General features: G+C 49.0%; 1 protein-coding gene across 1 annotated transcript; it reads left to right on the top strand.

Moving 5' to 3' along the window:
- The first annotated feature begins 510 nt into the window (after positions 1–510).
- LOC307087485 (uncharacterized protein) lies at positions 511–13,844 on the top strand. Its single transcript, XM_079753082.1, has 5 exons — positions 511–1,102; positions 4,592–4,673; positions 4,837–5,426; positions 8,833–8,886; positions 12,521–13,844. Exons 1-5 carry the CDS (start codon positions 1,034–1,036, stop codon positions 12,656–12,658), a joined length of 933 nt encoding a protein of 310 aa, XP_079609208.1. The 5' UTR covers positions 511–1,033; the 3' UTR covers positions 12,659–13,844.

Below are 13,844 nucleotides of genomic sequence, written 5' to 3' on the forward strand. Positions count from 1 at the left end.
ATGTAATTATCCATTCACATGTCTATGATATTTGTTTTTGTTAGGTTTCCTTGGGACTTTATGTTCAAACCCACAAAATGAGCAGTACATATATTTATTATATGTTTGTTACAATGTAGATCATTAGGAAAATCTTCAATACATCTTAAAGCCATTTGGCTCATCGGGAACTGAGTAATGCCTTTCTGTAAAGATACTGCATAGCACGGAATTTAGTCGAATAAGAAGAGGCATGGCACTTTCAAATGAATAGTGTTGTAATCTAAACATAGACACTGCAAACCGAGACACATAGTATGCCTACATGTTATATAGGCCTATCTTGGTATCAGATGAGTTGAACAGATGAGTGAATGTGGCTTTAAACACTCCCCTCCTCCCTGGGTCGAAACATGACATCACTGAGCAGAGCAGCCAATGAGCGAAGAGGATGCACAAGCGAGAGGAGTACTATGATTGTTCATCATGTAAATGAAGTGCATTTTGTTGTGTGTATGTATGTGAGTGTGCGTGTGTGCGTGTCTGGGGCGCAAAGAAAGTTGCTTCTTTTTTATTCGTGTTATTTTTAAAGGGACGTGTTAGGCGTATGTACATTCTTCGTCCCAGTCTTTAAGATGAAGAAGGTCGGACAGAGTGAGGTTACCGGTTCATCCGCTGAGCTCCGGGAACGCGACTATTCGAGACGCGTCGCAATGCAACTCCAATGAACGCGCAATAACAAGCGTATTAACTACTTGCAAACTTCCAAAATGCCCATTGACGCAGTTTCACCTATTTCGATATCACTCTCGGCAAGAAGATAAGTTTGGTGGTGATCGATGGTCGGTCTCGGAGCTGACTGCAGCTGTTCAACAGTATTGTTTTTGTACTTACGTTTTGCAATCAGCAGAAGTGAAAGTCCTGTGCCTTTTAATGTGCGAAGTGGTACTTTTTAATGAAGTGTAGTTGACGTGCTGCGTCGGTCCAGTATTTTTTTTTTTACAGCTACGACATTTATAGTAGAACAATAAGCCATAAGCAAAGCAGGGGGACAATGCTGAAGACGTTGACAAAGAAGCTTAGAAGACATTCTCTCAATGAGATCCATCCCTTTCAGCTAAAGGTACGTATTGGTGTGGAACTATAACGCATTATAACTCATTGTGTGTTCGTCCCATTAGGTTGGACCAGTTGGCTTTAGTCCTACACAGAATAGTTGTAACTTTTTGCAACGTGTCCTGGATTATTGCCTTTAGTAGGCCAACAATACACCTTCGAAAATAGCACCTAAAATAAAGTGGTTCGTGTTTGTGAAAGGTGTGGGTTTGCTTTGGTTATGTGACATGCTGCTTAGTAGGCCATAGGGTATGCAGTTATTGTTTTCATCGCACTAAGTTATGGTGCATTCATGTAAGGAATTGGGTTGTGTTCCATTGCTTAAGTCTAAACACTAATGCGTCCAAAAGGCTGAGATGAGCATTGGTTGGCCTACGCACACACACACACACACACACACACACACATACCCACGCACACGCGCACACACACACACACACACACACACACACACACACACACACACACACACACACACACACACACACACACACACACACACACACACACACACACACAACACACACACACACACACACACACAAACACACCACACACACTGTACATTCTGTAACACGTCATCTAGCACACATTCTCATCCTCTTTCTCACCCTCTTCTCTCACACACGACCACACACACAACCTCACTCCCCCCCCCCCTGCACACACACGGACAGAAACAGATAAGCTTACAGCTAATAAGCTGAGATACTGTGTGCTATTTTAATTATTATCAACAGCCATCTGCTCTATTTTAGAATGCCGTGTAGAAAACAATCTATCTGTAATTGTTGCCCTCGCACATGCTCATGGTGCTTTATGATACCATCAGACGGTATATGATACCATGAGTGGCTATGTGTTCCTCTCTTGCCTAACTCGTACCACGGTGCCACTGACTTGTGGATCTAACAGGACAACATGTTTTCCACTTGGACAATGCTATTTGGTCATCTGTTGATTTCAATGAAAAGCAAGGACATTACAACCCTCGCTTTGCAGGTTGAGCAATTTGTTTACACCAAAAACCGTCCAGGCCACGAAGGGCCCTCCACACAACGCCAAACACATGAGTGCGTTGAACTTTTCCTCACTCCCTCCCTACCTGAATGCCTAACTGAAACGCCACACAGAGTCCTGGAGGCTGTCAACCGAGAATAAGTGTTAAGGGTTAATGAGCACCGCTTCACTAGGGAACTTAGGCCTCTATTGACCCGGTTACGGTCCTGGTGCAGGGTAGCTTACCCTGATCAAGACTATTTACACTGTGGCCATGGAGGAAGATCTGTTAAAGCCAAGCTGACTGTGATATGTGGATTTGCATTGTTTCTTTTTTCCGGTGCGTGTGTGTGTTTACTTGTGTGTGTGTGTGTGTTTGTGTGTGTGTGTGTGTGTGTGTGTGTGACCCAGAGAGGAAAAGGGAGAGCTAGAGTGTCCCGGAAGGGCAGAGCAATGCTGATGCCTTGTATGTGTGTCCCTGTAGGTGTTTATGTGTGTGTAGCTGAGTGTATTTGTGTGAGTGTGTGTGTGTGTGTGTTTAGCAGAGAGAAGGCCGAGGGAGGACGAGTGAGAGAGTATTAGGTGGCATGCGTATACGCGGTGACATTGCACGCTGCAGGACTGCCATTGATCCCGATTAGTAGACGGCTCAGCGATGCAAGTCAGAGACAAGGATTCCATTCAACTACTCCTGACACACAAACGCACTAAACACAGTCTCTCCATACCCCCCCCCCCCCTTTTAGCATCTTACGCACGATAAGCACCTAGTAGCTAATTTATGCTGTCTCAACACTTTTTTTTTAAGTCTCCATTGAGACATTGAATGGAATTAAACATGGTGTAGTAATCTATGAGTAACACATGCATAAGCAAATCTTCAATCTTCGGGTTTGTTTCAAATTGGCTAAATCATTCAAGGGCTAATGCCTACACTTGCTTACTTTACACAATACTTTACGCCGTGCAGCGTTGTTAACAAATGTATGCTGTCTAAAGGCCTGTGTGTCAGACCAGTGACGGTCTGTGTTAATGGTGGGGTCATTGTTGCATGACACAATAGTTCATTTACCTGACTGAAATGGTTTCTGAGGAGTTCCAAAGAACATTCAATGTCACCCCACCCATAAGGATTAGCTCCTTGTTACCACTTATATATTGGCAGATACATTTAAGTACAGATCTTAATTATTATTACTGTTATTTATAAAGTGTTTGACCTATAAGTCATCTTCTCCTTGAGAGAAATCGAACATGGTCCCTATGAGTCAACAAAGTTTCAAATCAAGTAGCTTTTCTTTAATATCCCAGACGTTTGATATCGCAAACACCGTTCCTCTGTGGCTGGGGATCCGGGCTTGTAGGAAATACCATTGTCAGTATGGATGCATACCTGCTTCCCTCCCCAGTATATTTCTAAAGCCTTTGTGAGATTCGACTTAGATGGAGAAAGATAGCAGGACCCGGCTAGGCGTGGGTTGTTGTTGTTTATCTTAAGACTTGCTGTGGAACCGCGTGGATCTTGAATCGACAATCTTACTTTAAATGAAGTCATTAAGACCAAGCTCAAATCTTTCCCTAACCCAAATCTCTCCCCAAAAAAAACACACTCCCTTTTTAATTGCCTGTGAATGCGAATACAGAGAAGGCGCGTAGGCAAGTATGTATTGCACAGTGGAGGGGGGACACTGTTAGTGCGTGCGTGTGTGTGTGTGTGTGTGTGTGGGTGTGGGTGTGTGTGTGTGTGTGTGTGTGTGTGTGCACACAGGCCCAGATGGCAGCTGCTCACCCATGCCTCAGTGTGGTAATTACGGAGTGCGAGCAGCATTACTTAACTCTTCGCACTGCAATCAGCCAGCTTTCTGTTTTGTTGCTACCGCTGTACAGAGAAGGAATAGATTTCTTTTTTTAAAGAACTATACTAGGTCAGATGCTGAAACAAAACGGAAGTAGCTAACAGTTTAACCGGTGCCACATACAAATAAGCTGATTCATCTGCTCTTGTTAATGCTAATGCAAGTAAGTGTTGCTTGTTGGCGCTGTTAACAAAGACAGCAGTAAGAATAAAGTGTTTTATGTAATTGTTGGTATTGTGGTGGTAAAAACCTGTTATTTATGTCATGGTTGTAGAGCAGTGATGTGCGTTTTCCCCTTGTGGCTTGAACTAAGCACAATGTTGTAACTTGGAAGTTACTTAATAATAAGGTCACTCTTGATTTCTGCAACTGCGGTGTTTGTGGTGTGCCTAAACTTCCAGTATGTGTTCTTTTTTGAGGTGAATAAGGGTCAGGGTTATAATTCTTATTTTGGTCAGTTATGTTCACTCTATGTTAAATAGTGCTTTGCTATCTCTTTGCTATTCAAATCACTCATTGACCTTGAATGGCTTCAATACATGAGAAAGGAAATGGAAACACAACTCATTTAGTATACAAAGGGTTTCACAGCGATGTCATGCATTTGAGCGAACCTTAATACACGTGTGCTTTTTCCTCAGATTTCTTACCATGGCAGTGGGGAAGGGTTTGAGAGTGATGACTCGGAGGGGGAAAATCAGGAACTCGCACAAATCGACAGAGGTGTGTGTGTAGTTCTTTGCCAAACCCAATGGGTTTACAATTAGTTTTCTCATTGGCTATGCTTCATTTGCATTAGTTCATCATCACGACAACGCAATAACATTGGACATTCAAATGTGTGTGTGTGTGTGGGTGTGTGTGGCTGTGTTGCGTTGTGGGGCAGAGAGGCGTCGGAACTGCGGCCTCACCCCATTGGCCACCAGCCAGCAGCACAACCAGGGTCCGCTCTCCCCGGCCCGTCTACGCAGGCTCCGCCTCCTCCTGGATGCCAACCTGGACCGCCACTCGTCGGAGGAGGAGCTTGAGCGCATCAGCCGAATCGGCGAAGGCAGGAAGTGGGCGTCGGCCTTGCACCAGCGCCATGGGGACCGCCACAGCAGCGCCTCCAGCGACGAGGAGGTGAGGGACCTGTGCGGTGCGGCCGGTAGCGGCGGAATCGGCGGCGGCGGCGGCGGCGGGGTCATGGGCTGCGTGTCGCCCGTGAACCCGGCCAACCCTTCAAGGCCCCTGGGGGTGGTGGAGCAGCCCGGGGCTCGCCTGGCCGCCTCCCCCAGCCCGGTGCTCTTCAGCTCCAGTCCCCCGCACAGCCTCAAGCCGCCCCCGCTGAGGTTCCAGCTGCAGGTGGTGCAGCCGGTGGCACGGCCCATCATCCTGACCCACTTTGACCAGTCGGCCGCCCCGTACCGCAGGAACCGCCACAGCTACGCCGCGGAGCCGCGCCGGCCCAGTCTGGACCTGGAGAAGATGCAACAGGTTAGTGTGGCGGGGGGGTCTCGGTGTCCGTCACGGCCCACGACCTACTTAGCTGTCAGCTGTTTCTATTTTATCTCGGCCATTAGAAAATCAAGTTGCAATATCAATCACACCGTATAGTATGGAGTCGGAAATATGCTGTACAGTATTGAATTCAAGGAATTACATTTCAGCAAATCATTACAATTCACCAATCATTATGCTAATTGGATTGTCTGTCTCCTTAAATAAATCAAATAAATATTAATCTGCATAAACATAATTTAGTGTCATGCCAGGCTCATATCTGGCAAGACAATAGTACGTAATAATAATAACAAAACCATTACGTAAGTCAGACTTAGTTTCTTACTATGCTGTGGTGTAACAGGCCTTGTAGTGCTTAATTACAAGGGGCAAGTTTTCTGGCCCACCAGCCTTTGTCAGAGACAGACACACACACACACACACACACACACACAAACGTATGTACGTACGTATGTAGACACACACACACAAAACTCACACCCCCACACACCCACGCACACACACACAGGCACACACACACACACACACACACACACACACACACACACACACACACACACACGAACAAACACACCAGATCCACACACCAGACACAAACTCAGACACACACACACACACACACACACAAACACATACAATCCAAACACACGCACACCCACACCAACACACACAAAGACACACACACACACACGTCTCCTGCTACAGCCGGATGCTACACCACCGCGGTGGTCTGCGCTGGGTGGGGATGAAGGAGAGGGAGGCAGGGACGGCAGATGTCCGCCCTGGGTTTCTCACAAAAGCTGCGGCGCTGGGCCGGGGACGGGGATGGAGGGGCGCGGGCAGAAGGAGAGGATTAAATAAACGAGAGGGAAAAAAAACGCTGAGCGCTAATGAGTGGCAGAGAGGCCGCGTTGCTGATCATTAAAATCCAATAGACTTGTTGGCCCACACCGTACATGGGACAGGGTGTGTAGGAGGGTGTGTGTGTGTGTGTGAGTGTGTGTGTGTTGGTGTTGGATGCTAAACTGCAGGTTCTGAGGGTCCATATGCTCCGGCTAGTTTTCAGAGGGACGGAACAGATGATGACAGACAGCGGGGCAGTAATGAAAGGAGGAGAAATGACAAAAGAGTCGTGTGTGTGTGTGTATGGATGTGCATGTCTTTGTGTTTGTGGATGTGTTTTTGTCTGCGTGTGTTATCATGAGCTTGCCCGCGTGCATTTCGTATACGTTGTTTGTGTGTTTGTGTGTCTGGTTGCGTGTGCGTGTCTATGCATACTTGTATCCGTGCACGTGCGTGTCTGCCTTTCTCCCCACACGATTCGATCTAACCTAAACCTCCCTCAGAAGTGTATCTGTGTTTCAGTATGTCTGTGTTTCATCTCCCAGTCTGTTACGCTGGGAGTGTGTGCGCGTCCGCGTGTCTGAGTGCGTTTCACTGTGACAGCACATGCACGGTCACTCAAGTGGAATGGGTGGTGCTGGGGGGAATACAATAGGGGGCCAACGGAGGTAGCTGGCAGAAGACACTGTGGGGCTCTACCATTAACCCTTTAGCGGGGCAACAGTCCTTCGCCACGGGGCCGCCCGCCTCCCTCCCTCCGTCAGGGTACCCCCCCCCCCCCCCCCCCCGTCCTCCCTCCCTCAGTGTTACCCTCGGTCCTCCCTCCCTCAGTGTACCCCTCAACATCTGCCCCCCCTGGGCACATCCTCCATGGATGACCTTGCGCTCGTTTTCTTTGTTTGTGTGAGCGTCTGTTTGTTTTGCCTGTTTGCTCGCCCGCTCGCCGTGCTTTCTTTCCTTCTGTCGCTCTCTCTCGCTTGCTTTCTCTCCACCTTTGGTTCTTTCCCATTGTTTTAGTCACGCTGTGAAGTTTGTGCAAAGTTGTGTCCAAAGCGGAGAAAGTACATTTATCCAGAGACGTGCTGGAGGAATACACACACAAACAGACACACCCTTTCCTCCAGCAGTCAGTAAGTGCAGTGAAGAGTTAATCTTTAAGTGTTAACATCCACTTTTTCACTTGGGTTGCGCTCTGGTTTGGTTTGTGTGAGCGTTGCGACATGATTATGTCAAGGTTAAAAGGGCCAGTGGGTTGCTTTCTCTTAGCCTTGGCTAATCCACCATGCATGCTAATCCTCGCCCAATTGCTCAGATGTGACAGTGCCATTGTTTGTTGGCCTGATTATGGTGGACAGACAACTCTTCGTTGCACAGCAGATGTATAGACGTATATTTCCTCGTGACCTGTTCACTCCATCACACGCAAAAGAGGTTCAACATCAAGACAGGCCTGTGACACTTATTTTAAACAATTTTAAACATTGGATGCAACTTGAAAAGCATCACAGAGTTATGTTTCAAACGAGGGTGGTCAGATACCGATACAAGCTGAGTGTGTTATCATTGTAAAATACATAAAAGTGAAAGGGGTCTGGGATCGGGGTGATAGTGATGGTGGGTGTTGTTGTGTGATGTTGTTGTTGCTGGTGCTGGGGACGGTAGTGGGAGTGATGGTTGTGTTGGTGATGGTGGTGATGATGTTGGTGACGGTAGTGGTTGTAGTGCTGTTGGTTATGGTGGTGATGGGGGGGTGGTGGTGGTCCAGGTGGTGGTGGTGATGGTGATGGTGGGAGGTTGATTTGTGGTCGGGGTTGTAGTGGTGTGTGGTTGTGTGTGATGTATGTGAGTGTGTTCCAGTGTGTGTGTGTGTGTATGCTAGGGTGTGTGTGTGCGTTTGTGGGGGCAAGTGCACAGCGAGTCTCCCACTCGACTCCCCAGCCGCAGGAGTCTTGTGTTTCCATTCTTCCCCCCGGGGCACCCATCCCCCCCCACCTGCTCCCCCCATCCCCCCAGACAATTCCCTGTATTGTGAGGCCTCCACAGCCACCGCTGGGCGAGAGCGGCCGGGCTGCATGGCCCGAGAGTGGGAGACAGGATGTTGCATAAGCCCGCTTGTTTGGTTTCGTCTATGTGTGTGTGTGTGTGCCTGCGTGCGTGCGTGCGTGCATGTGTGTGTGGAGACCCTAATAGGTTCTCTTATATGTCAAAAAAAAACCTGCCCCTCCCCCTCCATTCTGCACGCAAGCACGCACATACGCACACACATACACCTGACTGGAGTGATTAGTGTCCTCTGAAGATGTGGTTTCAATAACGATGTGATGCTTTGGCTGATGGACGGTTGCGTTTGTGTGTTTGGGCTTTATAAGGTTAGAAACTATATATTTGGCATGGGATGAATCAGATGATGGCAACCACTATCAATTTTTTATCCCCCAAAAAAACAAAAAAACAAATGAGGCAGGAAATGTGAAGCTGAATGGAATGTTGGTTATCTTAATTGTAGTTGACTCTGTTTTCTGTTTATTCTCCACAGAAAATGCTGCTGAAAAAGAACTGTGGCGGGAAAACTCGATCTATAAAGATCCGGGTGAGTTAATAAACAAAACCTCTCTTTATTGAAACCCATGTCTCAGACACACACGCATCCACACCCACACCACACGCACAGACACACCCACCCACACCCTCACCCACACACACACACGCACACACAGAAGACACACACACACACACACGCCTTTCCATACCCTCGGCAGAGCCGCAATGGGCCGGTCAGTGAGAGGGGTCCATTACAGTGATGGTAAGGTTGTGAGAGGCTCCTCTGCCGTTTCACTGCCAAGCGCCTCGCATCTCCCTCCAAATGCATGCTGGGACGGCATCTGGCCATGGCACTTGTTCACATGCCCTGCTCGTAGAAACAGAGCAATAACGTCAGGAAACCAACGGGTTTATCTGCACTTTGGCTTCGAATAAAGAACCCAAAATTACGGGGAATGTAGTGTATTTGAAATGGAGGATTCCCCTATTTGCAGGCTAGTTAGCTAGATGCGCTCGCTTAAGTTTCCCGGACGTGTCTAATAGTCATATAGAATCCTTTATTGTTTAAAAACAACCAACCCCGGGCCAGGCGTACTAGCAGGCATCGCAGCCAATCGGTTGGAGCTTGTTCATCAGGGTGGGCAAGAGAAAGCAGGTTGTGGTGCGGGAGAAAAACCAGCTTGGAAGGAGGAGCGGCGGTTTTGGCACGGGGGCCGGCCGGCTCCAGAAGGGAGCGCTGCGTGGTGAGCGAGATTGAGCGCCAGTGACGTCCTTGTCACGTTGCGTGGGACGGTGTCAACCGACGCCGATGACGCACTTTGTTGTGTGTGTGTGTGTGTGTGTGTGTGTGTGTGTGTCTCTGTGTGGATGTGTCATGGACGACGACACACACCAAACACCTAGCCCCCCCTCCAACCTGATGGAGGGGATGCTCCGCAGCCGTCTCGGAGCGAGACCAGCAGGGTAATCTTTCTTCGATGGGAGATTAATCGTTTTGAGAAGTGCCGTGCGGGCGGGGGAGAAGAGATGGGGATGGAAACTCCCCTCCCCTCCCTCCCTCCCTCCCTCCCTCCTTTCCTCCCCTTTCCCTGTACACTACAGGGGATGAAGTCATCTTCCATTTATAGCCACCCGTGGCTGTTATTCTGTTCGGGATCCACTGATCTAGCGCTGCCATATCTCCAATTATCCTCCTATTCTTCCCCCAGTCCAGTGAGTGGCCATCTTGTGGTTGTTGTTGTTGTGTTTGTTGCTGTCGTTAGCCGTGCCCCAGGCACAAGCCGTGTTCCGGTTGAAGACATCTGCTAGCACAGTGGGTCTGGGGGAAATCGATGGGATGGGCATTTGCCCTCCTCTCCCCCTTCCTCCACTCTGCTCTGTTGCCTTTTTCTATGGCAGTGTGATCCTTTCTGTCACTTAGTGTCCCTCCCCCACACACACACACACACTCACACACAGAAACACTTGTTGCACAACCCCTATAAACACATCTATTTCAAGAGGAGATGAGTGGATCTCGGCATTGGTAGGGGATCTCTTTGGGGTTGATTTATTGGGGCTTCACGTTCCAGCGGAACAGTGACAAAATGCCCCCAGTTGTGTCTTCGGGTCATGACCCCTTGAACTACTTAAACTCTGTTTGACATCTCCGGGAAGCACCCTTAACATTTATATTGCACTGCAGAAGCCAGGCAGGGGAATGCTACCACCCACACACACTCAAGCACGCACGCGCACACACACATGCACACGTGCGCATGCGCGCAAACTGAGGACACAGATGTGTTCAGGGATCCTCCTTAAAACAGGAGAAGCATAAGCCAGGACGGGGAGTTGATTAACAACAGCCATGTGGAGAACCTCTCAACTCTCTCTCCCTTCTCCAAACCTAAAAACATTCCTTGCATGCTCACTGTCACTTCTCAATGTTCTGCGGCAGCCAAATTATCAGAACCAAACTTTTTTCTGATCACCATTTGCATGTTAACACGCATGTTTTAAGCAATGCATGTTTTCGAAGTGTATTCCCTGTGCGTTAGTAAATGGCCATCTTGAGCCATGGAACATCAGTAAGTGGTGTAGGGAGTTGTTGCCGTGTTACCGTGACCCAGTGGTCAGTACAGAATCCCCATAGATGTCCACTGGCGTCATGGCAACATTATGTTTGGAGGTAGCTGAGAGTTGCTGTGTCGCGATGGTTATTTTCCAATTCTCCTGCCCAGTTTCCCGGAGCATCAGGGCTCTTAGTGGACTGCAGCAGATGTAAGCTTTGCAAAGGAGACACACACACACGGTCTGAGACGCAGACATGTGCATACACGTACACTCCACACACACAGGGACACATACACACCGCACATAACTCACACAAACAGACACACACTTATGCTTGCATGTACACAGACCAGGCATGAAGTATGACATCCACAAATTATGCATGCACGTAAAACACACATGCACACACACATTGCCTGTAGCCCTCTTAGCAGTGGGGTCAGTTCCTGATTACATTGAGAGACCATCTATCTTGGTGGTTCCAGTCTCTCTCACTCCCCAGCCTACCTTCTCCTGACCTCCCCCCCCCCCCCCCCCCCCCCAATAGGGTCTGGAGAAAGTACTGCCTGGCTGCCAAATCACACAAAGCCACTTCCTGTCATTTCCTGCCGGTAGGAAAATGACTGTGGGGGCTAATTTTAGCTGCAGAGAGAGAGGGAGACAGAGAGAGAGAGGGAGACAGAAAGAGAGAGAGGGAGAGACAGAGAGCGAGAGACAGAGATAGAGAGACAGAGAGAGAGAGAGAGAGAGAGAGAGAGAGAGAGAGAGATAGAGAGCTAGGAGCAGAGAGAAGGCTGGGCATTGCTTGGGGGATGGGGAGGTCAGAACAACCTGAAGCATAAGTTCAGTGCGGAAAAACCCAGAAGGAAATGTTGCTTCCAAGCAGCAGAGGGGGATCGCTGCTTGCACACTTCGCACATTTCATGGCCTGGTGTGTTGACTTTTTCCCACACTGCGCTGCCCCATGGGAGGATCCCTAGCATTCTCCGTTGAAGGGAAGAAATGGAAGTTTGAAAAAACAGGACTCTAGGACTAAAACTAAAAAGCGAAGCAGAAGGCTCACATCTGTGCGGGACGCAACGCTCCTGGCCTGGTGCTCACTCACATCACCTGCAGCTCAGCCTCGGCCGGCTGTGCTGTGCTGTACGACCCTGGCCTGCGTGCCCGTGAGGCGACGTGGCCGAGGCTGGCACGTTGTAAACGGAGCTGTAAACGGATCAATCACTTCCGTGGCACAGAGGGGCTACTGTGCCACGGGAGTGAAGTAATCCTCCACTGGCCACTTCCGTCCAACCGGGTCTCAAGACCTGCCACGGATTAACCTAAATGTCCTTACTGTACAAGACAGCGACATATATTGTTGTTTCTCTTTCTTCGGTCAAATGCACTTACTGTTGGTCGCTTTGGATAAAAGCGTCTGCTAAAAATCTCTAAATGTAAATGTAAATGAAAATAAAACGGCCAAGAGTTTCCCTTTAGCATCTTGAGCATGATGGTACTTTGTTGCTGTATAGGGTGGGGGGGGGGGGGGGGGGGGGGGGGGGAAGCAGTGAAGCCATCCATACTGTATTTGTGGGTCTCTCGCTAAGCCTTATCCCCCTCTCTCTCCCTCTCCCCTGTGTCCTCAGAGCCTGGCCGCCGGCCGCCCCTCGGCTCCAAGGTACCCGGGCCCCTACGACCCCTCCATCTTTGCGTTCCGTTCGCTGAGCACCGCCCCGCCCTGCAGTCCGCTGACGCCGTCCGAGGAGCCCCTGTCAGCGCCCTGATCGAATCCCGCCGTCGACGGTGTCTCCCAGGTCCCGCCCCCTTCTCCCTCGCCCACCCATTCCAAGACCCCTCTCTCAAAGGACCAAAGGCGACGGAGGATGTTCGACGCAGAGCGAAGCTGGAGGGAGACACGACCCCATAGGGACAATGTTGTTTTTGCACACTCAGGTTCCCCCCCCCCCCCCCCCCCCCCTTTCCAGGAGAAGAAGTTGGATTGGAGTTTGACATCAGGCCTGTCTGGGTCTGCAGAGGTACTTCAGGTTGTCCACTCAGTCCCCTACCGTGAGTGGAACGGTGAAACGTGGACTAGAGACAGTACAGACGTGTCCCTTTTTGGTCTTAAGGGGCGGATTAAGTCGTGTTTTGACGTCAGGTCTTTTAGGGGAAGTGCACGCGAGACAATCGGAGCGGTTTTATGTGCTTCGACCTTTGAGGGTCCTTTGTTCTCTTGCTATCTGCTACAAAACGTCCACCTAATTATTGTTCTGGTGAAAGTTAACACACACACACGCACACCTTGTGAAATGTAGTTGGGACACGGCCTACAGTGTGTCTTTATTTGGTGTACTATATCAAAGCGCAGGTCACCGGCTCGCTATAGCAGACTCTACGATAGTAGTTTAGTAGTGATTCTCTTTGACCTTGTTCCAAAATGTACCCTCATTACTGACTTTAAGTGTGAAGGGGTAAAAAAAGGACTTGTTTCCCGCTCTACCTGCATGAATGCAACTGTTTGTGCAGATACCAGGGAGGTCTGACTCAAAAAGTATGGAAATTGTTTGCTGTGCAAAAATCTGGCGAGTCAAACTGGTGCTTTCTAGGCTACAGTGTAGTGTGTGCCATGTTGTGTCCTCTGTATAGATGAAGGCCACCACCACGGTAATGATGACACATTTATGGTTTCTGGTTTTCTTCTTCTCTTTCAAACCCCTTAATGCCTTGAAATGACATTCCTGCTGTGTTGGATGTAATATTAGGCACTTAAAGTTCAATAGTAGTAATGGCGTGGTGGGGTGTAGACACACTGGGCAAGCGGTCTTGCTCAACATCGCCACTAGGTCCTATGAATGGTTCTCATTGTTGGCTATGCTAATCAAACACAATGCCACCACTGTAATTGTGGTTCGCTGGAGTGAATGTAACATCGTGACATGTTCCCCCTGCTGCATACAAATGAACTAATAA

Source organism: Pollachius pollachius (assembly GCF_949987615.1).
Source record: "Pollachius pollachius genome assembly, chromosome: 15".
Lineage (NCBI taxonomy): Eukaryota > Metazoa > Chordata > Actinopteri > Gadiformes > Gadidae > Pollachius > Pollachius pollachius.